This window comes from Xiphophorus hellerii, chromosome 11 (assembly GCF_003331165.1).
Source record: "Xiphophorus hellerii strain 12219 chromosome 11, Xiphophorus_hellerii-4.1, whole genome shotgun sequence".
Taxonomy (NCBI): Eukaryota; Metazoa; Chordata; class Actinopteri; order Cyprinodontiformes; family Poeciliidae; genus Xiphophorus; species Xiphophorus hellerii.
Genome location: NC_045682.1, coordinates 27193178 through 27219481, shown reverse-complemented (window position 1 = coordinate 27219481; position 26304 = coordinate 27193178). Strand labels below are relative to the sequence as shown.

At 40.0% G+C, this 26304-nt stretch overlaps 1 protein-coding gene and 1 long non-coding RNA gene across 3 annotated transcripts in view; one reads left to right on the top strand and one right to left on the bottom strand.

Moving 5' to 3' along the window:
- Positions 1 to 1222: 1222 nt before the first annotated feature.
- On the bottom strand, positions 1223 to 2425 carry LOC116728681 (uncharacterized). Its single transcript, XR_004341015.1, has 2 exons — positions 2317 to 2425; positions 1223 to 1400 (listed from the first exon to the last, which is right to left on the bottom strand). It is a non-coding gene; the product is annotated as an uncharacterized LOC116728681 (long non-coding RNA).
- Positions 2426 to 2436: 11 nt separating this feature from the next.
- Positions 2437 to 26304, top strand: part of dpysl3 (dihydropyrimidinase like 3) — a 39524-nt gene continuing 15656 nt past the window's right edge. The window contains exons 1-4 of one of the 2 annotated variants that reach the window (XM_032576952.1): positions 2437 to 2784; positions 21588 to 21676; positions 22764 to 22948; positions 25251 to 25415. In XM_032576952.1, coding sequence (XP_032432843.1) covers positions 2452 to 2784; positions 21588 to 21676; positions 22764 to 22948; positions 25251 to 25415 — 772 coding nt within the window. In that variant the 5' untranslated portion in view covers positions 2437 to 2451. Of the gene's footprint in view, positions 2785 to 11093; positions 11298 to 21587; positions 21677 to 22763; positions 22949 to 25250; positions 25416 to 26304 lie in introns of those variants that run through there. The other variant, XM_032576953.1, reaches the window with a different exon arrangement.

The window sequence follows — 26304 nt, the reverse complement described above, 5'->3', positions numbered from 1 at the left end:
AAGATGGCGATAGTTTCCTGCTCTGTTACTGATTTAAAAGCTTCATTATGTCAGAGCAATATGTGGTGCAGGAACTTTTTGACGCAGGGAGCAAAACTTTGTGCAGCAGGGCTGCGCTTGTCAAAATGTCCACAGCTGGGACAGTTTCTGTCTGTTTATGAAAAGGGATTTACTTTGACAGTGTCCTACAAAAATGAAATAAACAATTGTCTCTCTCCAAAAACTGGGAAGTCAGTGTGGTCTGGTTTAGCGTGCCTGCAGCCAAACAGCTCTGCCCCAACAGCAGAAAATCAAACTGCGCTGTCCGATACACACACTCTGTACGACCTTCCAGTCCTGTCATTGTTCTTTCACATCATGTTGATTCTTTCTGAGAGCTGAGTTGGATAGTGTCAACATGTAAGTGTGTGAACACTATCTGTTTATTGTGTGAAGGCCAGGAGCATCGCTGGAGAAAAGGACACTTAATAAGAGGATTTTTACATTTCAGCTCAGATATAAAATCCTGTCAGATGAGACCTGAGGATGTTTTGTTTGTGAGATTTTTTCAGTAACTCAACACTCAGCTTTCATTATGACATCAAACCATCATAAATGCTTTTCAAAGCCCCAGATGACCTGTTGAAGTCCTTAACACATGTTAGGTTCATTAACTTTCACATATGCAGACATACCTTAACCTAAACAAGTGTTTTTAATGTTTCTTTAAGAATCTGGGCTGCAGTTGACTACCTCTAGTATTTCACAGTGAACAAAGATCATTTCAAACACGGTTCATTTATGGAACATTTTCCTGTTTGTGAAGGCAGCAAAATATGGAATCCGTCTGGAGACATGGGAGAAAAAAGAAAACGAGTTATGAAGTCATGCTTAAAACTTAATAACTGAACTTAATGACTATGACTTAATGACTTGTGGCCACAACTTAATTGTTTATGGCTATGGCTTAATAACCGGTAGCCATGACTTGTTATAAGTCCCACTAAATAAATAAGTGGTTCCCACAAGTTATTAAGTCATGGCCACATTTTTATTCTCCCATGTCACCAGACGAGCTCCGTAACACAGAGAGTTTTTCTGTTTTTTGTAGCTTAGCAGATGGAGGAGATTATCAGGGTAATATAAGAACTATCTTTTTAAATAACATCTTTTAAAGAACTATCTTTTAAAAATCTTTTTTTTTATTATTCATTGTTTATCAGAAATCAAACAATGAAACAGGTAAAGTTTCGAGAACAAGTTTTATTTGTTCTCTAAAGCAGTTGTTGCATCATTTCTGCTCTGCTCAGCCGTCAGGTCCGACTCCTGGCCTCAGCAGCCTCTCAGTCCAGAATCTGCTCGTCACCCATGTTGCTGACGCAGTCTTGTCACAGTTGTGCTGACATCAGCAATCGGCTCCGCTGGAGGGTCAGACATGCATCAAGAAAATCATCACCTTCATCATACTTTGACTTATGTTCAAAGAGGTGCTGAAAGGACAGCGATGATTTGAACAAATGTGTGAGAACTGCATGTGTTGTAGTTAAATTTTATGTCACTGTTGACAACTTCCGCCTAATTCAGCAACTTCAACAGATCCAACTGGACACCTTCTTACCCTGACCCCCAATATGTGGTAGCAGAATAATAAAACTATATTTTTGTCACAATTTTTGATTTTAGTGTGCCACCCCAGAACTATTATTGGCATCTAACATGAATGTCTGTAAGACGTTTTTAGATGCTGCCTACTCTAATGTCTGTGTTAACTGCAACTTTATTATATTGTACAAATAGAAACAATCTATTTAGTTGATATAACTGTTTCACACTCACTGCCTAAAGTAGTTCTAATGCTAACAAAGCTCTGAAAATTGACTTTTTGTGTTTTGACAACAGAAGACAAATGTTTAATAAATCTAAAATTGTGTTTTGAAGATTCTTGTTCTCTGTTTTTGCCATTCTAATAATGCATCTGAAAAAGCTCTTGAATTTAGCCCAAACTGTAGCTTCCCTGTCAGTCAGATGCTAACTTTATCAGCAGCTGTACTTTGTTTTCCTGCTAGGTCTACTCCATTCTGAAAGACTGGATATGTTCATAAACAGTAGACAAGAAACAAAAAAATGCTGAATCCCCTGCTGACGCCCTTTGGCCATATGCTGCCCTGGGCAGGAAGCCATATCACCCACCACTATCACAACAACAAAAAAGCTGCAATGTTTCCTCTACCGAAGTTGTTCTGCTTTTAATTGAACAAAATGTTACAAAAGTCGAGTATAAGGTCACATCTTAAAGCATAAAGTCCTGCCAGCTCATCCATAGCGCCACCTCTTTACCTCACTTCAACTCGTGTCTGCTCCTCCGCTGCTTCCTCACACAAGCGCATCCACGCATCACTTTGGCACCAGTTTCCCCGTCCTCCTCCTCCTCCTCCTGCTCCTCTTCTTCCTCCTCGGACTGGAGCCCCAGTGATGGCAGAGCGCAGGGCACAGCGGGTGAAAGCGGAGGAGGAGCTGCCGGTTTATCTCGCCCGTCCCGGAACGGCCGATCAGGTCCCCCGGCAGAAACGCGGCGGCTTGTTCTGCAGCGTGGAGGACGCGTTTGACAGTAAAACTATTGATTTTGATGCGCTCAGCGTCGGACAGAGGGGCTCTCGCATCCCGAGGACCGTTAAGCGAGAGGCCGGTCAGGGGGAGAGACGGAGCCCAGCAGGTGCTGAAAACCTCGCGGGAAACGACGCTCAGAAAGTGCAGATCTGCAGCAGCGGAGGAAAGGAAACGCTGCAGAACCTGGAGGATGAAAAGGTGAGAACAATGGAACTTTGAACAGAACATAGAAAAGTTAGAAATATATGCAATAAATAAATAATGTTGACAGGCCCAGTATATTATGAGAATGGGAAAATAAGACATTAAATTACACAAAAGGTATTTATTTCTCAACAACTAAAAATGTAAAACTTATCAAATGCATTTTGAGTTTGGGTTCATGCCATGAGGATGTACATTAAACATTCATCTGGTACTAGTCTGTAGGATTCTGTCTCATGTCCGGTTATCTGACACCACTTCCACAGAGACCATTCATTTCTCTTTTAATGAAGCTACAGCATCTGTGCAACTAGAAATGCACCGATCAGTTGGATCACAAACCGGAATCAGCCAATTTCTTCTTAATCAACTCTGGTTGTTGCAGGAAATTTTTTATACATATTTATAAAAACATTTGCCTTGTCAACTAAATCTCAAACACTATTAAAATGTCTTATTGTAACACACAGTGGTTACACTGGAGTCCAAACATGTCATAACACACATTTATCTTTGTTTGGGGTGTTTCCTAAGTGTGTGAAGAATTTTAAATCCAAAATATTATTTTATAAAGAAAATGGGAAAAAGTTTAAAACAATAAGAGCTTTCATTTGGTTTAATAATTTGTTTCAGTAAATACACACAAAATGAACTGCTACATTAGAGCTGCAATAGATCTGCTGATTATGTTCATATTCAAACATGGGGATTGAATTGACTAAAACCTGAAACTGTTTCAAGTTTGCTTTTTTTTTTTTTTTTTTTACCTGCCAGAGTAATTAGTGTTTTTTTGTTGTTTTAGACGAATCTGTTTAATAGTTGTATTTCTGTGTCACTTTGAATATTAAAAAATATTCTTGTGATGGTTGTGGCTTTATACAGAGAACTGAATTATATGATCAGAAAATTCTTGCAATCTTTTGATATTTGTACTGAACTACAGTGAAGATTTTTAACTTATGTCAGGAGTACTACAAAATTAAAAGAAAAGAAAATTAAGGTCAAGGTGTAACTCTTCAGCACCACGGACAGAGACACAGAGAAGGATCTGTCATGAAATGTTTGTACAATAAAAAGAGACTTTTCTCACAAAATGAAATTCTGATGTGATTCTTATAGAAGTATTTTCTGCAAAATGCTCAGTGTTTTTCAGGCCTCCTGGATTCAGACTGACCATATCATGCAATGAGCCTTTAGAATGAGGAAGAAGCTTCACAGGATCTTACAAAATGCTTACAGACAAATGAGTTTGCATAAATGGCCTTGAGATATAACTTAAAATTTTAAAATTTATAAAAGTTTGTCATTTGCAACTGCATTGTCTTTGCATCAGAAACATAAAAGCACTGTTACTTTTAACAGTGCTAAGAGAACTGTATTAATTTCAAAGGAGAGGAAGTAACAACTAATCATGTTTCTGTCTGTTCTTAGCAGTTACTCCACATATTTACAGTCTACACTATTTACTTACTTACTTTGTTCCTTTCATATCAGGATGAGATCACTGTTGGCACAAAAACTGATGACTCATGTTTCTCTCTTTTTCTGATTGGCTCATGCAAACACACACACACACACACTCTGTGAAAGAATCCATAATTTGGCTTTGAGAAGTTAGACTATTAACTGAAGGGAACACTATCGTTTTTTTCTGTCATGTCACATGTCTAATGCATGACATCTATGACACTCACGCTTCACACACATGTAAACTTCCTAAGTCATGGGATTGTATCCCTTTAGTTTTCAATGGCTGTTGGCATCTTCATAGAACTGTATGACTGTTCTGGTTTAAGCAGATTTTAGTTTCACCATTTAGATCTGTGCCCACTGTTGGATCAGAGCACACGGCTAATCAAGCCACTTCAATCCAAGTGAAGGTTTTCATTTCTAATGGAAAGTTATGAAGGTGACCGCATAAAAGTAAATGTACAATCTAGTGTAAGCAACTAATAATTGCCAGAAAAGATTTTAATCATATATATCTATTCCAGTGGCAAAATAATCTTTTTTTAAATTAAACAAACTTTTTATTTTAGTTTTATCTTAATTTTTTAAAACATGTTTTATGCTTAAAAAGCCCTTTAATATTTATTTTAGTTTCATGTATATGGTTGTCCAGTCTTTTGGTTGTTTGTAGCCTTTTTTTATCACTAATCTAAGGCTTCAATTTTATTATTTCCAATAGAGATGATGTTTTGCATTTACAAAATAAAATTCTCAAAATATTTTTTTTGCATCTGATGTATTCCACCCTCCAGTTTTCATTGTTTGTTGGTATCTTGCTTCCATTTTTGTTGGGTCAGTGGTCAGTTGACACTATCCACTTGTGTCCAGATTCAGCTAATAAACTTGCATATATTAGGTTTGAACTCTGTTAAGAGTATTTTCTTCTACAAAACTATTTTCTGAAGGTAGAAATCTTTCTTTGGCATTTGGCAGTTTGACTACATCCTGATATTTTGTAAGCATAAGGAACAAACCATTTTAGTTTATTTTATGTTGTGACATTCATTTTGGTCTCCTTGTTGGTCTCCAACAATTTATCACAACATTAGCTGCAATAATTAAAACTGCAAAACCTGGAATGAAGTTATTCCTAAGAATTTGACTGATGACAAAAAAAATGACTGAGGAAAAAAGTCTTTGTTTTTGGTCGGACAGTTTTTAATTCTTGTTTCCATGAGATTAAATTACTTTTTTACTTCATAAATCTGCATCTTTCTGCTTCATGCTATATATCAACCATAACATTACAACCAATCTTTATCAATCTTCACAGTTCATTTCAGTGTTGAATCAAAGCATACATGAGCATAATCATAATGAAGAATGTTTTCCACCTTAAGATAAGATAAGATTTATTTGTCATTGTCATCAACAGATTACAACGAGGTTGAGATTTGCTCGACTCGAGTTAAGATGCAGGTTATGTGTATATACATAATATACAAAGATAAAGAAATGAATAGTACAAAATGAGAAATAAATAGACATCAGAAGATGGTTGCAGCGCCTGGAGGTGTCGCAACAGAATTTACATTTTTAACAAAGTGGTGTCAAGAGCAGAAGTTCTTATGCCTTTGAATTTAGTGCCATGATTGCCATCGGGTAAAAACTGTTTTTTAGGCGATTTGTCCTGGTTTTTATTGCTCTGTATCTCTTGCCTGATGGCAGCAGCTGGAAGAGACCATGGCCAGGGTGTGAAGAGTCATTTAAAATGTCCAAAACTTTCTTGTGGAGCCTGGAAGTGTAAATCTGTTCCATAGTGGGGAGGGGGCAGCCTATGGTTCTCTCTGCTGCCCTAACAACCCTCTGGAGCGCCTTCTTGTCCGCGGATGTGCTGCTGCCGTACCAGACACACAGACCGTACGTGAGCACACTCTCTATGGAACAGTGATAGAAGGCCTGCAGCAGGTCTGAGGGGAGACGGTTCTTCTTGAGTATTCTCAGAAAGTACAGTCTCTGCTGTGCCTTCTTCAACAGCTCCTTGGTGTTGGTGCTCCAGGTTAGCTTGTCCTCCAACTCCATGCCCAGAAACCTGAACACTGGGACCCTCTCCACACAGGTCCCACTGATGGTGAGAGGCTGGATGTCCGTTTTGTTCTTCCTGAAGTCGATCACCAGCTCCTTTGTTTTGGAGGTGTTGAGGAGCAGGTTATTGACTTTGCACCACTCTGACAGCCGCTTCACCTCATCCCTGTACTCCAGCTCCCCCTTCCCGCCTGAGATGAGACCAACAACAGTCGTGTCATCTGTAAACTTTATGATCTTGTTGCTGAGGTGGTTGGAGACACAGTCATGAGTGTAGAGGGTGTAGAGAAGTGGGCTGAGCACGCAACCCTGTGGCGATCCGGTGTTCAGGCTCAGAGCAGTGGAGGTCTGGGGGCCCAGTCTGACCCTCTGGGAGCGACCTGTTAGGAAGTCCAGGATCCAACTGCAGGTGGCTGATGGGAGCCCAAGGTTTGCTAGCTTGGACACCAGACGTTGGGGAAGTATGGTATTAAATGCTGAGCTGAAGTCCACAAAGAGCATTCTGACGTAGCTCCCCTGCTTCTCTAAGTGGGTCAGGGCAGCATGAAGTGCAGTGGATACAGCGTCCTCTGTGGACCTCTTTGCTTTGTAGGCAAATTGGAGAGGGTCCAGCTCAGCAGGCAGGCCAGCGAGGATGTGACTCCGCACCAGTCTCTCGAAGCACTTCATGATGATCGGTGTGAGTGCCACTGGACGGTAGTTGTTCAGGGTGTTGATATTGGTTCTTTTCGGCAGGGGGACAATGGTAGAGGACTTTAGGCAGGGAGGGACAGTGGCTTGAGACAGGGGCTGGTTAAAAATCTTTGTGAAGATTCCAGCCAGTTGGTCTGCACAGTCTTTAAGCACCCGTCCCGACACACCGTCGGGTCCCGCAGCCTTCCTTGGGTTCACCTTCCTCATCACCTGCCTCACCTCACACTCCTCTACTGTGAGAGCAGAGCTGCTGTGGACAGGCAGCTGTGATGGAGCTGTGGTAGGTGTCGCCTCAAAGCAGGCAAAGAAGATATTCATCTCCTCTGCCAGGGAAGTGGTTCCCTCCGTTCATGGCTGGTTGCTGGATCTGTATCTTGTAATGTGCTGGACACCCTGCCACACCTGCCTGGTGTTGTTGCTCCTGAGCTGCTTCTCTATTCTCCCTCTGTATGATGCCTTAGCTTGGCAGATGCCTCTTCTCAGGTTGGCTCTGGCAGAACTGTAGAGTGCTTTGTCCCCAGACCTGAAAGCAGCGTTCCTGGCTTTCAAGAGGCCCCGGACCTCCTTAGTCATCCAGGGTTTCCTATTCGGATAGATCCTCATGAGTCTGTTCCTGGTGACATTGTCCGTGCAGAACCTGATGTAGTCCAAGACTGCTGAGGTGTAGTTCTCCAGGTCCTGATGTGCAAAAACCTCCCAGTCAGTTCTCTGGAAGCAGTGCTGTAGTTGGTGAGAGGCATCCTGAGGCCAGATGGTGACAGTCCGGGTTGTAATGGGGACACGTTTCCACAGGGGGGTGTAAGCAGGGATCAGTAGCAGGGACACGTGATCAGACTGGCCAAGGTGTGCTAAGCGTTTAGCCCTGTATGCTTGTCTGATGTTTGTGTCCAGCTTGTCCAGAGTTTTATCACCCCTGGTTGTGCACTTGACGTGTTGATGGAATTTGGGGAGGACTGATTTCAGATCAGCGTGATTAAAGTCCCCAGAGACGATGTGAACAGCCTCGGGGTTCTGGTTCTGGTTGTTGCTGATAGTATCATGCAGGAGTCCCACGGCCGAGCTAGCGTTAGCATCCGGTGCTATGTAAACCGCAGTGAGTAGAATGGCGGTATCGGGGTCTGCATTTAATTGTGATGAACTCCACGCCGGGAGAACAGTGGCTAACAACTACTGTGGAGTTCGTACACCAGCTGTTATTTACATAAACGCATAGTCCACCTCCTCTTTTCTTACCGGAGCTGCTGATCGGTCCTGTAGGTGTGCTGTGTAGCCTGCTAGCTCGATCTCCGGGTCCGGTATGGTTGGATTTAACCACGTCTCCGTGATCAACAGAATGCAGCATTCCCGGATGAGGTTGTCAGTTGCAATCCACAGCTTCCATTCGTCCAGTTTGTTAGCGAGAGACCTCACGTTGGAGAGAAAGATGCTTGGTAGCGGTGGTTTGTGTGGCCGTTTCCTGAGCCTCGCTAACACGCCGCTGCGACGCCCCCTCTTTTGTTTACATCTCTGCGCCGTCGCCCTGTCGTAGTTACTGGGATTGTAATCCAGGGAGAGCCCGGTGTCCGAGCAATATCGACCGGAATGTTGTGGACACGGAAAAGCTCCTGTGACAGACTTTCCCCGATTGCTTGACCAATGGCCAGTAAATGTTGTCGGTTATAGGCGTTTTTAACCGGGCAAAGTGGAAAAGACGAACTTTGAGTCGGAGAGCACAGAGCCGCTGCGTCTACGCGCGCCGCCATCTTGTTTTGGCCTTATGGCCTAAAAATGAACTACAATACTGCAGTTCATAAAGGACCAGATGATTCAGCAGAAGTTAACACATATGACATTGTTGCTGCTGGTAAAAGTGATTTATTTTGAGATATTTTAACCAAACAGGACTGCAGTTTTCAAACTGGGGTCAGGATCCGACTCTGCAGGCGCTACATTGTTTCTAACAGTTGGTACATAATAACAATAGTTATAAATTTATTTAAAAATGTAAACTTTGAAATGCTGAAAGTGTTATTTTCTTAATGCCTAACCTGTTATTGAAAATAACCCTGAAACCTTTACTTAACATTAGTTATGACTGTCAAAATATATGTAATCCAGATTCAAATGTTTTTTTCTCGCTGTATCATGTGTTTTATTAATCAACTTAAAAACAAAATGTTAGAAAATTAACGTCGTATGAATACTTTTACAAAGTCTCACTGTAAAAATGAGTAGAGCTGTTTAGTATGTTTGGTTTAAAAGTGGATGCTTGTTGGTTCATGTGGAGCATGAAACAGAAAGAAATGACTGGAACTTTGTTGGAAGAGACTCAGCAAGCCCAGTCTTTTTTTCTGCATCCTCGATCTGCCTGCCTCCTGTCTGTCAGTCGGTTTCAGCTGCTTCATGTGGTCTGCAGAAGTAGCTGGCCTGCGAACAGAACAGCGCATGGCTAATGCATTCTCCAGGGTGTATGGATGCTGATGTAGTGCCTTTCCGGCCTTGCTGCCATCAAACAGTGTGTCAGCATCAGGTGAAACGTTTTCCTGGATCCAAATGAGGAGGAAGGTAATCAGTGACTGTTTGCTTTTAGGAGCAACAATAAATGCTTAGTGAATTTAGTTTTAAAGTGCTTTTAAAAAAGTGTTCATATCTTTAACGTTTCATGATTTTGTTGCATTAGAAACATAGAATGCAATGTATTTTGTTGAGATCTTATGTAAAACACCACTAATCTGGTTCTCTATGCCTCTGCCAACTTTACACACCTAGAGTCTAATATTATTTATATATAAGACTAAAGTATTGAACAGCAGGTTTATTTTTATAGGATTGTCCTGTGTTTAGCTCCCTCCAGAGATCCCATGTCCCTCCTGTTGAAAGTTTACCTGCAGCATGATGCTCACACCTTTAGGTTACTTTGTATCCACATATAGCATTTTCCCTATTTATGGCAAAAAAAAGTGTTTAATTTTGATCTTGTCTGAGCAGAGCAGATTCTTCCACAGTTTGCTGCATCAACATCATGGCTTATGGAAAAAGTCAAACAGAATTCTTACAACTTTCTTGTAAAACTTCTTGTTCCTTAAAGGCCAGATTTGTGTTTGTAGTGTCAACAGATTCTCAACAGTTACCACGATCCTCTAAGCTATTTTTCCAAATTATGCTCTCTTTGCCCGCTTGATGTGTTTGTGTTTTGATTTTTTGTGGCTTGCAGTTCTGCCGCGCTCGTTATATTTTAGATGACAGCTCAAAAGGGGCTTAGTTAGATCTCCACAGGTTTTTAATCCAAATGCTGCTTCAAGCTTCTCCATATTGTTATCCCTGAGCCGTTTTCTGTGTTTCGTCCTCATGATGCTCTATTTGCTCTTTTTAGTAGTTAGGGAACTTTTTAAGCCAATTGGTTGCATTCGTCTTGATTTAGGAGTATTACAGTAAAGAGCAGTTCATAAAACTGATGTTCACTTATTTTCATTAGACATGTAATTTGACAAAATGTGCAAAAGTTTAAAAAATAACTTGTTTTGCAAACCAGTTTATATTTGTGACACATGTGAAAGCCGGCAGGTTTTGGACGACATATTTAGAGTTCTGAAACTTTCTTTCCTTTTAAGTACCTGTTCTCATATGAACATCAAAACCTCTTTATAGCTGCATTAGTGCTGAGGAAGGGAATGGTGAGCGAATGTTCAAACAATAGAGACAGAGGACTGGGTGGGGACATGCAGAGAGGGAGGGGGAGCATGTGTGAGAGTGTGTGACCAGGCTCTGAGACAGCTGCCACGTCACATTACTTAATAATAAGTGGAGATTGATGTACTTTAGTGTAGATATTTTATCTAAACTCATCTGTAGGACTTTTTGAAAGCAGTTTTCATAAGATAAAGATGACAATAATAAGCTTAGGTAGATTACTGGTTGCACTTTGTTAGGAAAAACATGCAAAAACTATTAAATCCTGAGAATTTGACGTTTTATGAACTTTATGTCAAATAAGTGCCTCTAGCGCGCCCTCAGGCGGAAAGATTGCGACATTGCCGTCTCTCTAGCTGAGTCTCCAGAGGGAGGGGCCGGTGTTAGCCGGGGTACAGACGCTCCTATAGCGCTCCGCTAAGGCACTGACTGAACAGCGCACTGTCAAGAAGGGCGACCATTCCTTGAAGCTCCCATCCGGGCGAAAGGGCTGCTGCAGCATCCGCACAGAGGGGAAATACCGTTTAGTTAGGCTCGTTTTTGTTTGACAAAAAGGTGGAATCGGACAGAACATGTCTTATCAAGGCAAAAAGAACATCCCAAAGATCACAGTGAGTAAAAAAAAAAAGAAGAATAAAATAAATGAGTCAAGAGTTATTTCTGCTTCAATGGCTGCAAGAACTTTGATGCGCGCCGCTGCAAATCAGTGCGTTAGATTTCATTAAAACTCGAACAGCTTCGGCCTGATGTGAGTGCAGGAAGCAACTGGAGAAAAAAAAAAAGAGAATTAGGTTATGTGCACAGTTAAATGACTGGCTGCCATAGTGACAGGCAGGCAGAGGGAGATAAGGCGTTTTCTTAAAGGTGTCCTGCATCTTCTTTGTTGAAGGGAAACATGGCTTGTGCTGAAGCGGCGGCCAGTGAAATGCACTGATGTATCTTTTCTTTGTGCGGGAGGCTTCTTTTGATGTTTATGGTTTTACGACAATGGTTAATAAAAATAAAAAAAATACGTTTTTAGCTCAGCATTATGCAATCCTTTAACATGGTTAATATTATTTTAAATATATTATAGTTTTATAGAAATTATTTTGTAAAGATTAAACTGAAACGAATTTCATTCCATTTTAATCATTTTCACCACAATGTTCTCATCCCTGATAGAGATTTTTCTGGTTTACACTTATTGATTCCTGTGTGGGAGGATATTGATCCGGGATGCCGGGCTGATTTCCCAATTTAATCCAGTTTACCATATGTTTATGAGAAATGCATGGACAAAGGTGAGTTTCTATCCTGTGCTCTTTATTTTGAAAAACCTACTTTAGAGATGAAACAACCCCACCCGCCTGCCCACCTCCCTTTCTGCACGCTGACACAGACAGGGCTTGTGTTGCAGGCTGGTGCTGCAGAGAAAGTGAGAGGGCAGAAGAGGAGGAGGAGGGGAGCCTGCACGCCCATTTGTGATGAGCTGTGATTAGTCGGCCTTGTGGTGTGGCCCTTGTTTTTCTGCATCCCCGAAGAGGAGAAGGATTCAGGCTCCTGTCACAGTGGATGGGGTGGGGGTTGAATTCAGGGGAAGGCTGGCGTTGCTCAGCAAGGCAGCTGGGTGCTGGTGGGGTGTAGCAGCAGCAAAACAGCCTCTCCCACTACCTCCCGTCTTTATGTTCATGTGTGTGTGCGTGTAGGGGTGTGTGTGTGCGTGTCCGAAATGTCTGCCTTCCAGTTTTCATTGTTGCAGCTCAGGCTTCAGTCAGGGGTGTGTTTGCTCTGCCTTTGTCTGAGCTTCTCAGCTGATTTTACACCACATGCATGCTCCATGTGCAGAACTTATCAATCAGATCTAGATTCATCTTCTGTCATAAGCCTTTTAATGCTTCAGGTAGAGTGTTTCTCTTTTATGTGAAAAAATAAGCACTGGGATGATTTATAGTTCCTACTGCTGGCGTACGAGTGGCTTTCTTTAAAATGGTCTCTACTCATTGTACCAAAACGCAGACATGCAGGCATATAAAGATGCTGCAGATTAATGCAGTAAATAGAGTAACTCATCCTGAGAAAATGTTTTTCCTCTCTCAGTTTGGAGTGAAATAAAATCTTACATTGGAAAGTTGGGGTGTGACGATGCATCCTGCTCACAACATGAGACAATATTAAGTTCAGTAAACATTTTATTTTTTATCTGTCTTAGAGAGCTTCTGTTCAGAATAGAATGATTCAGTCAGGGTGTAGCCAATGTTACTATTTTAGATTTTAAACCAAAGATGGAAATGCTGAAATACAAAGTTTTCTCAATTTGATTTGGTCTCAGTGAAATAACTTCTTTTTCTTGTAACATTTTAATAATAACATGAATGTTTGGAAAATGGCAGTATTTTTCTTTATCTAGCAGGAAATTATTAAAATGTTAATTGATAATATGATGAGTTATTTAAATATTTGTACATTTTTATTAGTGCATTTAAGGAATGATCAATTTAACCTCGAATATTATCAATGTCTCTGAACTTAAAAAATAATTTATCAATATCACCAGAGACAAAGAAATGTGACAGGAAGGTTTGCACTGATAAATTGACCAATCGATAAATTGATCAACCGATAAATTGGCCCAATTTCTTAAATTTTTGTAGATCAGTGATCTGCCGATCTAATCCACTGATGTAATCTACCTTGTGGAAGGTCTAAAAGTCGACCTCTGTCCTCTTCTGCTCTGCTGTGAAGGAGGTTTGGCTGATAGACCGGCCCACCAGGTCAGGTCTGCACGTTTGCAGTTAACAATATTCACTCCACTGTCACCAACTCAGCGACTTTCTTGCTATATTTAGCAACATTTCAGAAAGAAAATTGGTATCAGCCAAAATCGGAATCAGCAGGTCAGGCTTTTTAAAGATTGGTGACCAGCCAGAAAACTTCCACCGGTGCCCCCCTAGTGGCAGCATTGCAATAATGAATACTTCCTACCCCTGCAGTCTCACAGACTCAACACCTCAGTACAAAGTTGCTTATGTCACAGACCTGATGCTGACAGAACAAATCAGAGACAGAGTCACAATGAAAACACGGCCATGTCTGATACACAGAACAGAACTGGACTTAAAGTAATGCTCACATTTATTTCTACAGAGTTCAAAATGATACAATTCAACCAAGAAGTTTGTTTGAGGCTGGCCTTGGCTCGCTGCCAGTCTGCAGCAGTCCAAAGACACGGGCTTCACCTGGACAGGTTGCCAGTCTCTCACCAGACGTCACTAAGACACACAGCACAGACGATCCACACACTTTGTGACTGAAGCTGGAGTTCTTTAAGAGAATCTACAAACTCCCTGCAGGATGAACCCAGGTCTGGATTTGAACCTGGGACCATCTTCCTGCAGCCCAACAGTGATAACAAGCAGCACCTACATCCCAGCAATCCCCTTCTTTCATTACACAAAAAGAAATAAAAAATTCATGAAAAGGTTCAAGAAAGACATGACCTGCACCTCATCTGGAGGTCACAACCAAAAACACCAGAAACCTAAACAAAATGTACAATGAACAAAGCATTAGTGATACTAGAACAGTTTTAAAGCCTTAAACTTTAGAAGTAGATAAAATACCTAACTACCAACAGAAAAAATGTTTAGACTATCTACTTGATTTCTATGTTGGTCACACTGACAGAGATCACATTTCATAGCAAAAGTTTGTATTTTTTATGAAACAGTTTGTTCTTTGCAGCTTACACTCCGATGTAAATCACAGCTGACATGACTGTAATTTGGAGAAAAGATCTTGCTTAATCCAGCAAGACAATGCCAAACCACATTTTGCGTATTTTGTATTAGAAAAGCTCTGTTGTGAAATACATTTCATAGTGGGGCTTTTTTTGTTTGCAACTAAGATTTGTCACACAATGAGGAAAACAGATAAAAGGCAAACTCACTTCTAAATGTACCACAATGCCAAATAATGACCAAATACTTTATTAGAAGAGATGATGGACTAGCATCTGTCTAATATTTTTTCACTTCTCAGTGTAGACTTTTTTTTGTCAGTTCTGCTGTCGGTCATCCTGTTTGGGTTGCCTGAAACCCAAACTGTCCACCTGGACTTTCTCTCTTTATTTCCTCTTCTTTCCATTCTGTTCCAGCTGTTTTCATGTGTCAGGACTCTGCTGCTGCAGCTCCGTCAGATTTCTAGGTGTGGCTCTTCCTTCCCTCTCTCTGCCAATCACAGCAGTTTAGTCTCAGTGTTGTTCCAGGCTGGTACATATCACCAGTAAACCCAGTAAACCTGGAGCGGCCGCTGCTCCTCCTGCTGAAGAACCCCAGATCAGCTCATACTGTCACTGCGCAGGCTGCTGCTGATAGAGCAGACACAATACCCCACGGCCACCCAGAAAATGCAGCGCAAGTTACCATGGCAACAGACGTACACTTGCGATAGCAGAAGCATGCCGGCCCTTTTTATGCTGCCCAGAGACCCATTCTCACATTCCCAACCCGTTGAGTTCAGTTTCATGGTGCAGATAAATCTTTTTTCTTCTCATTACAAGGTTACATTACATCGTCCTATCAGCCCATCAGCATTCCAGACAAGCACGATCTTTCCCTGACCGTGGCTGATGGAGGCCTCCATAATTAATTTGGACGGATAACGTCTTGTTTTTGCTTTTCCAGAATGTAAAAAAATGGTGTGCAGTTTTGGGTAAGAAGTAAATATTTTTGATTGCTAGGCAACAGGCCTGGAGCAGAGGCATGGTGCATATTCAAGATGACTTCCCTCTTCCACTGGTCCCAGCCTGCCTGCCTCGGCGCAGCTCCCTCCACCCACTCAGGGGTCTCTTTCTCTCTCCCTCACTCTCTCTCTCTCTTTCCTTTTCTCTCTCTCTCTCTTCCCCTCTCTCTCTCTGTGTCTTTCTCTCTCTGTCAGAGCTAATAGAGGTCTCCTCTTGCATATCCTCTCAGAAAACTCCCTCCCCCTCCTTGACCCGTTTTGCGGCCTCTGGGTTTTCCAGAACTGCTCCCGCTAATTAACCGCAGCAGAGTGACCATTTAGTAATTTGCATCCAGGTTTTATGAACGTTTTCCTCTCCAGTCTGGTGAAAGTGGAAAAACGCTGTCAGTGGGCATCAGCGTCGTGATACAAGAACAACATCCTGTCGTCTATTTTTGATTGCAGCTGGCTTGTGTAACAGAAAATGACATCTTCCTGTGCTATGAGAGGCGCTTTATTTTAGGAACTTTGTTTGTTTTAGGAGTTGAATGACAAGAAGTTTTTCCAGCCGAACCTTGCTCCACTTTGTTGCCAGAAATTGAACAGATAAGCTTGTCAGCACTTGTGCGAGGTGGCAGAAGAAGAGTTTGAACATAGACTTCAAACATTTACTTGAAAAGAGAACAACAGACAGGAGCAAACCTATTGGCAACAAAAGAAAAAAAATACTTGTCTTCTTTATGTAATAAAAGGCAGTTGTAGTCTTTACATTTTTTCTGCTCTATAATCTTGTAATTTTGACTTATCTGTGATTTTATGTTTGCAATGTTTTTAGGTAATAAGAGCATTGACTTCTGAAAAATTTTAGAAAAGTCAAATTGGGAGAGTCTTAATGGTTTTACAATTACAAAGAAAAGTGGCTGTGATGATTCTTCAATAAGCGATGACTTAATTTCGGCACAAAGGGGACATGACACCGGTGACTAAAAGTGTCATAATTAAAACAGTAAGTAAAACAATGAATATATTCTGAAGGACATGGATCTTTTCTTTTATTGAGATTTTGAAAAGGCTGCCAACATTTCCAGATCCACAGGAGCTCCCCATTCTGCCTTCCTATTATCTGCTCAACATTTTGCTCTTTCACTCTCAGTCTGAATAAATCAGACATGTCTCTGCATGTAAACCCAATAGCTACTTTTCAAGCAGCTTGTTACATCCTTGTGTTTCTTTTATGCTGAAACAGCTAATGTTGAGTCGTCTTCACTCAGAAATACCTTCTGCACTGAGGAAGGTTATTGTTAACACAGCCTGGTAGACGCTACTATAATGTTTTCACCATGAGAAAAGCTCCGATCTTTGAGTTTCTGACTGGCCAGTCGTCTGTCAGTCCCCATCAAGCTGAATTGCTGCTTTTGTTTTGACAGAATCCAAGTTGACTGAGAACATTGTGAAATCTCATCACACCCCATTAACTTATGATATCTTGAGAAATGCCTGAATTGTAAGTGGTAGCCAAGCAGTACAAAAACTCAAACCACAGAAAGTGTTTCTATAAGGACCACAGAAGTCAGAAACGGCTGCAGTACACGTTCATCCATCTATTCTGTCAAAGTAAATGTTAGTATTATTAGGTGGCAGAGATGTATTAACAGCTGCAAACTCTCTTTACACACTTCAGCTCATGTTTTGCTACAATATTTTAGTAAATCAAAGTTTGTCATGGGTTCTAATGTGCATAGCTAAACCCATCTCCCTCAGACAGCTGTGCTCCAAAATCAAACTTCAGACTTGCAGAACGAGCAGCACATCAGCGAGTCAAAGACTTTAAATGTCAAAACTGGGGCTGTAGTAAAAATTCAGACCAAGACATGTGCTGATAATGAGGATAGTGCTGTCTCGTTAATGTTGTAACAAATGGTTAGAGGTATTCCCATGACCACATAACAGCGCAGATGGTTTAACTCCAACAATGTGTGCTGCAAACCCGCAGTATTCACATTACATAGGGACGGAAAACTTGTCCAATGTCCATTATTCTGCTCATATAAAATGAAAAATAATACAGAAATCATGTGCAAAATTATGAATCACTCTTCATAATTTTCTGGCAACAAAATTTCAACATAGCTGTGGTGATGTACAGAAACAGCAGACCTTCACAGCTCTCATTTATCATCTGTGTGAAAATATGATCTGTGCAGCTTGGTTGGTGCTTGTGGTTGGACAACATGATCCTCAGTTGGTTGAGCAGCTTGAAACTCTTTAAAGTAGCTTCTATGAAAAAGCCACAGTAAACGTAGAGTCTGCTTTTAAGATTTATAAGCCGAGATTTAGAAATGTCAGTGAAGGTGGTGTCAGGGATGAGTTTTTAACAAGCTCTGACAGTCTGCTCACAGATTTTGCTTCAGTACCACTTGGATCTTTGTAATCTTCTTAATGCTCGTTTACTGCTGTTGTTCTGCTTCGCTATTATTTGGATTTTGGGTTTTTGAATCAAGAATTTATTCCATCCAGCCAATCTACTGACTGGATATACTGTATATCAAGTATTAAATGCAGAACTTTTCAGTCCAGAAAGGTAGTTGGTTAATGGAAAACTATTGATTTCAAAGTGATTATGGATTCCTCTACGCTGTTCTGAGCCAGTGGGCAGAAATGATGTAATGAATGTGCATAGAGAGATTGAATGAGTTCTTCAGTATAAGGGCACACCCATAATCAGATGAAAACCCATAACTCACACAGTAGAGAGAAGTTCATATTGCTGACTTGTTTCAAATTAGTAAGCAGATCATATAACTGCAAAGAAAAATGGGAAACAGAATTTTGTTTGATTACATAAACTGCACAAAATTCAGAAACTATTTAGTGAAAAGTAATAGAAATCCCACAAAGTCTCAGATTTCTTCTTGTTTTTGCTTGAGAAATGACAGACTTCCTGCTTTTCCATTATTCATTCAAAATCCCAGTTACTTAACTAAAGCTCTTTCACACTAAATGTATTAAAATGCTTTACATTACATAAAACTCTAAACAAGTACAGCCTGTTTATCTTAACTTGCCATCAAAACAATTGAACTAATTAAGGTCATTGGTGCTGTTAAGGTCATATGAGTCGCTTTCCATTGAACATTGAACTGAATGGATGAACAGTTCAGCTGACAAACATTTATTCAAAAGCAATAAAAACTATTTTTATTGTAATAAACAGAGACATATTAGAGAGGAAGACAGCAATACATGTAACATATATAACAGGTTCATTTTAATCTCTAGTTTTTGTGCCAGTTTACATAAAAGTTGACCTCAAACACAGACATTCACTACAGGAAGTTAGAAAAGTAGACATTTAAAATTACCATCAGAAACGTCTTCAAACACTGTCTGACTCTTTGTTTTTTGTCTATTAATGTACTTTTTTCACACCTGTCTTCACTTCCAGTCCACACACAGGTGTATTGGACATTTTGCAACACTGCATCAGATGACAGGATTTGTGAGGAAGTTCTCTCATTATTATTGGTCTTGTCACTCAGCCTCTTCCAAAACCATTTTAATAACACTATAAAACTGATAAGTGCTGATAATGCTGTCTAAAGCATCTATGACATGTTATCTGTCTGACCACCTTCATCCTCCATTTGCAGTTCAGGAAACTGAAAGCACTATTGCCCCACACTGAGTTCTTTATTAAATGTTCCTTATGTATATTTGCAATAAATAGGGAAAAATATATTGCTTTTTGGGGAATGTTGAACTTTTATAGTTTTACATAAAGAGCTAAAATACAATTAGATGCTGTTGAACCTCCATCACTATTGTTGATCAGATTAGTTGTTGGAAGTGTTTGAGCCACAGTTTTAGAGCAGCGAGCTGCAGACTGATGAATGCTGCTGATGGTTTCTGTGTGCTGTTAATGCTGCTTCAGGGTGTGGCTGCCTACATGCTCTGAGCTCAGCTTCACACTATTTGATCTCCACATACATCATCTATTCATTTCCAGCACACACACACGCCCACCCCCACACACACACAGAAAAGAGACCATTCGCCTTGTGCTTATGTGTGAGCTCAGCACACTATGCATGTCCTTTGAACAAAATTATGTATTTTATTGTTTTATTCATGCTGCTTTGACTGCAGTTTATTACTGTGATGAAACTGTTGGTTTTCTGCCAACGGTGGAAATTGACTTGCACATAAATATTGAAGTTTCACCTTCTCTGCAGACCTACGTCCACTCTACTGATGAAACTAAATTATAAATTTCTACTCTTTTAAAGTAATTTCATATATAGGCATGAGGGCGTTAAATTATCTGAGTCTTTCCTTGTTAGATTTTAGTCATGCTACATAATTTCAGTGTTTGCTACCCGATACGTAGGTACATATTATAATTAATTAATCATTCTTATATTGTAAAATATGTTGCATTAAATAACCTAAAAAAATCCAGAACTGATCTTTAGATACCATTTATTTATTTATTCAAATGAAACCCTTAGTTTCCAAAACTTTTCTGCCTTAAACGTGATTCAACATTAAATGATTATCTTATGATTAGATGATTTTTTTGGAATGACGATACTTTTGACAGATATTAGTAGTTTACTTGTACCCTTTTATTTAATTTTTTTTAAATGAATAAGTTGATTTAAATCTCAAACTGTATTTTAAGGAACCTCTGTTCAGTGCAGAATTATCCAGTTCTGGTTTGGTCACTCTGTGTTTTAGATTTGAAGTAGTGGTGCACAGTTCTAATCCAGATTGCTTAAAAACACAAAAGGCCTTTTATTCTGGCTCAACAGGAAGTTTTGAAGCTGATACCAACTCTGGCACCAACAGCTGGTGGTTAGCCAGTCGTTTATGAGCAAAGATGAATGACACTGAATGATCTTCTGCCATTAACATGTAATAAATCGTTAACCAAATCCACAATGTAATGTTCGATTTAGCTGTTATTTAGCTCAAGAGTTGTAAAAATTTATAAGGAATGTTTTTAGTCAGATTTTCTTCTGTTTCCTCTGACTTCAGAATTATAAATAATAAATCCAAGACTGTCTATAGCTTTTAGATGGATTATAAATGATCAAAGTGACTTTTTTGAAGAACCTTTTTCACTTTTCATCAGTGACATATTTTTTTCCACGTCTTGCTGTGGCCAATGGATTAGGCATCAGCTTAACTGGACGGTTTGCTCAGAGACCTCCCAACCAGCTGTCCAGTTGCCCCTCTGCCAGCTAACATCTCGATCTGCCCCCGAAGCGCCCCGCCCGGTTCCACAGGCAGCTGCAAACTAAAGCAGACATTCAGTAGATCAGCCCAACCCTGGCACTCAGTCTTCCTTCCTGCCCAGTGTCTGTCCTCTGTAGCAATCTGCTTGTATGATGACAACCTGCTGGAGATGACGAGGTTCATCGGCTGCAGATTTCTCATACTGTACCAATGCACTGACTTCACACTGCAGGACACATTAACACATTTGGGTGGATTTTCATCTTTTTTTAATTGTAATGCAGTTCATTAGAGTATTGTTTGCTTGGCATTGGATTCAGTTTGTGGGATTTTATATAATATTGAAAATAGAAGTTCCAGAGCGTACTCTGTTGGCTCAAATGTTAATCTGTAATTGGCAGTAAAACACTTTCAGTGCAGTCCAAAGATCAAAATGACCATTTTATTGGCAGTGTTAACTTGTTTAGTATATGGGCTCTGCAAAGCACTTTGCTTAGTTAAATAAAATAAAAACTAATGTAACCAAGTTGTAACAATTTAAAGTAATTATACATTTATAATTTTGTTTATATACATATGAGCTAATGCCCGCTTGCTGTTTATCAGAAAGGTCTTCAGAGATGTGGGTTGGTGATACACGGTGGTTTTTATCGCGTTTGTATGAAAACAGCATCACAAACATGTAAGTCTCTTCCCCTTAATGAATGAATGAGTGAATGAAACATTGTTCATCTCCTCTGGGTGGAAAAAAAGAGACAAAATGCAGCAACAGAGAAATAAAGAAGCTGTGTTTGACTAAAATTAGCACTGGAATGAACTCGCACAGAGACAATTTTTCTTGTTGATGTTTGCTTGACAGTGTTGTAAGCTAAACTATGTCTTTCTTGGAAAGGAAATACACTAAATTCAGATATTCTCTCCTCCCTTCTTATATCTCTCTCTCTCATCCTTTTCCTTTGCAGAGCGATCGGCTTTTGATCAAAGGTGGGAGGGTTGTGAATGATGACCAGTCCTTCCATGCTGATATCTACATGGAAGATGGCCTTATTAAGTAAGTCCTGTGCACTTTTTCATTTACCTTGATCTTCCTATTCAGGTATCATTTTATTTTTTCCATTTAAATTAAATGTTTCCTGTCCTTTCCATTTTCCTTCCTTTGTATGAGAATGGAAAGGTTTAACTATGAAAATTTCTTATAAATACATGTGAAAAAAGCACAATATTTGAGAATATTTTAGAAAAATGTAAATTTTTAGTTCTAATAGGAAACACAAGAATACATAACATCTAAGTAAAGTAGATGGTAAGTTGGTATAGTTGTCTAAAATACTTTGAATTCTTTCTGTAAATTTAACAAAGAAGGTGAGATAAATACTCAAACTTATTTTGTTATTCTGCAAAGCGAGGAAGATGAGCAGGTTGAACATGAGTAGAAGATGGTTGGACAGAGATCTTTTAGTCTTGTGTTTTTCTACACTGTAAAGTTTTTCCCTGTTTGCCCCGGAGTGAAGCAGTTTAGAAAGCCTGGTGTTGCATAATAAACAGCTGGTTGCCTCTAACACCAGTTAGCTGCTGGCAAGGACACCCTGGCTTTTGTCTGCATGTCTGTCCGTCCGTCTGTCTGTCCGTCTGTCTGTCTGTGTCTGTCTGTCTGTGTCTGTCTGTCTGTCTGTCTGTCTGTCTGTCTGTCTGTCTGTCCGTCTGTCTGTCTGTCTGTGTCTGTCTGTCTGTCTGTCTGTCTGCATGTCTGTCCGTCTGTCTGTCTGTCCGTCCGTCTGTCTGTCTGTCTGTCTGTCTGTCTGTCTGTCTATCTGTCTGTCTGTCTGTCTGTCTGTCTGTCTGTCTGTCTGTCTGTCTGTCTGTCTGTCTCATGTCATCTGTAAAGTCTGAACCACAGCTGCTTTTCAAAAGCAGGTTTCATAAAATGTTGACATAGCAAAAAGGTGCTACTCTGAAATTGGTCTATTTTCCTCTGGGTTGATTTACAGAATTTAGTTTTATTATTTTCTTCTGTCATTTCTTTTATTGAATGACAGACAGTTTTAGTTATGGAGTTTATAGTAAATGTTAAGAATGTTAAATATAGGACCAGTGAAGAAGCATCACTCCTGTGTGCCTTTAACACGACTTCTTCACAGGCAGATTGGGGACAACCTGATTGTCCCAGGAGGAGTTAAAACCATCGAGGCCAATGGAAAGATGGTGATCCCTGGTGGCATCGACATCCACACCCATTTCCAGATGCCGTATCGTGGGACCACAACCGTGGACGACTTTGCACAAGGATCTAAGGCTGCTCTTGCTGGTGGCACAACCATGATTGGTGAGAGTTTTAGGAAAAGCCATCCGCACACTGCGACGCTGATGACAGGCAAAGCCTTAATTATTATTCACAGAGAGTGAAGCCAGAGAAGAGGTTATGGTGTGGGTGAGGGAGCCCAAACAGAAGACAAGAGAAAAGGGAGGGATAGGGGAACTCTGGGAAACTCTCCAAAAAAATACAAAAGACTGAGCAGGGGGCAAGGTTGTTGGGTTGCACATAGTAAAACTCTTCTCATGGAAACTGTCTCTCAGTGCATGCTTAGAAAAGCCATCACAGTAAAAAAACATATATTTTTTACTATGATAACAGTGTCCTACTTTTCTGCAGAACTCTGCTTTGCTGCCTGTTTGGCAGTGAGTCTGTGGGTTCAAACGCTGACAGGCGGGCTTCTGTAGTAAGCTCTATTCATGAGCTTCATTCACAGAGGGATTATATTCCATGCCGAGATGTGTGACACAGTGTTTGTGTCCTCCTTTGTAAGCTTCATTTATAAAATATGATGTTTTGATTAGTTATAAAAATGTTCTTTGGGTAATAGGAACAGTATGTTGTTATCAGTGTTAATAATCTGTTGTTTACTATGTTGTGTGTGTATTAGTGACTGACAGTGTTAGCTGCATCCTGTTACTATAAGCAGATTGGAGCATCTATAATGAGATAAAAAGAAGTCAGGTGGTAAGCCAGCAGGGGGGTTTCATTAATGATGGATGAATAAGATGAGTTGGTGCTCAGTGATACAGTAAGGAACTGAAACATTATTTTAGTTAAAGCACATACAAAATAATATTCACTAATGTATAAAATTGTATTCTGTTTCTCATTGAAAAACATGCAAAAAGTTATTTATTTTACAATTATGCATGTGTGCATCCAAAATCATTTCTACATTTATCAAATACAGTACTTCACTGTTTGTTTTGTGGTACATTTCAATTTCTTGTTTTTGGCAAACTTTGTCCTGCTAATAATTTTAGCCATATAGAGTACAGAGAATCATCAAGAACTGAAATCTTCAGGGCTCAAAATCTATTTGCTAGTCTTTCTGCCTGCATATAATAATAATTATTACTACTATGCAAAGTAGTAATATATGCTATGTTATACATAGTATATATGTATAACTGGGTTCTACTATTTTAACACGAAAACAAAATGTCTAAAAGTATCATGTTATCACACGATTAACACAAATGTGTAAAAGATAATGCCATTATTTTTATTTAAAACAGAAACACAACAATTATTCCTTCCTGCTTCTAAACGTATGTAACACATTTAATATTAGAATTATGATAATCCCACCCAAGGCATTCATTTTGTGCTTCTGTTTAAAATCAGAGTCATTTGTTTCATATGCTCATAACTCTTACAAACATCCTGCTTCAGTGATAAAACAGACGAAAAGTCAGGGATTGACTGCTACAGTCACAAGCTGTGAGATAATTTTAAAGTCAGGTCATAAATTTACCCTGAGATGGATTACTGTAACATAAAAAAAGGATACACACCCATTGAATTAACCAGAAGTTTTCATCTAAACGTGCTTACTGCACAGTTTTATTGCTTCTCTTTTTACTTTACAAAAACAACCAGTGTCAGCTGAACTAGCTGGGTTTTTAGCTAGGTTAGCAGCTTCAGAAGCCAACCTACAGTTGGCTGCTTGACAGACATTCAGGATAACACGTCAACTGAACTTTCAAAACATGACCTTGATGACCTCAGTGGGCACCGTTCCTTAAGTTTTCAAGCTGTTACTTTCCACACAGCTGAGTTTATGTCAGGTAAACATGAAAAATGTGAGACAAATAGTGTACCAAAACTAGAATTGGTGCATTAACTGGTCAGAATAATATGCTTCTGAGTGACTAACCAGCCAGTCAAACTGAAATTTGTCTGATTTTGGTCAACTGCCAACTTCCTGAAGGATCTCTAAAATATGAAAACCAAAGATTTAACAACTGAGCCTGTGCATTCAAAAATTCTGCAAAAAACATTGATCATGTTAACATAAACAAGTTACAACAGGCCTCAACTTTTTCAAGGACATGTTCACCCAGATAGGCAAAATTCAACGTGACGTCTGTTTATCCCTGCTGGCCCTGTCTGGGTGCTGCAGGAACCAGCTGATTATGCAAGATAAACAACTCACACAGAAAGTAGCAAAACCAGCAGCCATGTTTACTTCCTGCCCCCATCCCTCTGTCTGTCTGTTCTTTTTTCTGTCCTCTCTGTCACCATCATCACCTTATTCTGTGTACAAAACTCTCCTTTCAACCCCTCTGTCTCCCTCTTCATTCAACAGTGGATCATGTGATCCCGGAGCCCGGCAGCAGCCTGTTAGAGGCCTACGACCAGTGGAGGCAGTGGGCCGATGAGAAGGCCTGCTGTGACTACTCTCTCCATGTGGACGTCACCCACTGGGACGACAGCGTCAAGCAGGAGCTGGATAACCTCATCAAGGAGAAAGGTAGGCTGTGGTAGCACAACATGAGAGTGGAACGTACGATTCCTTTTTGTTCCAACCACAGACTTCAATGTACTTCATCAAGAACACAACACAAAGTGGTGGATTATTCTGAAGTGGAAGTAAAATAATGGATAATTTTAAGGGATTGTTTTGGATAAAAAAGTGTGGAATGCAAATGTACCCAGTCCTCTTTACTCTGATGCTCCACCAAGTGTTCACCTGTGTGCATGAGTCAGTCCAGCTGTTTTGTGAACAGCTGGGGCGTTTTGAAGGCCCCAGTAGTTTTAGCAAAATAAGTATCACAAAAACCAAGAATCACACGACAAGGTGATGGGACCAAAATTAAACTTCTTGTACCGACATGCAAAACACAGTAAGAAAATGAATACTGCACATCATCCTGAACACATGGCAGCATCATTGTGTGGAAGCATGGAAGGCAAGATGGTTGGAGTTGAGGGGAAGATGGAGAAACCTGGAAACTGGGGTGGAGGTTCACCCTCCAGCAGGACAGCGACACTAAATCTACAATAAAATGTTCTTGAAGAAAGTTTATTTATGATCCAGTCAAAGTCTGGACCTATTCTAATTGTGAATTTGTGGTAACATTTAATTAAAATTTTTATTGACATTACCTATCAAATCTAATTGAAATTTCTGTGTCTAGTAGACAAAAGTTGGCAGAAATTTAATGCCAAAGAGAAATTTGTGGTTGTTAGTGAGCAAAATGAAAGAAGAAAAAATTAAGGGGTATGGATCATGAGATGGGAACATGCTTGTGATTTTCCAAGTTGGACATTTTAAATAAAGTCACATGGTACTGATACTGGATAAGAGCAAAATGATGAATTTAGTAGTAAAGAACTTATCTGGATGCTGATGTTCTTAT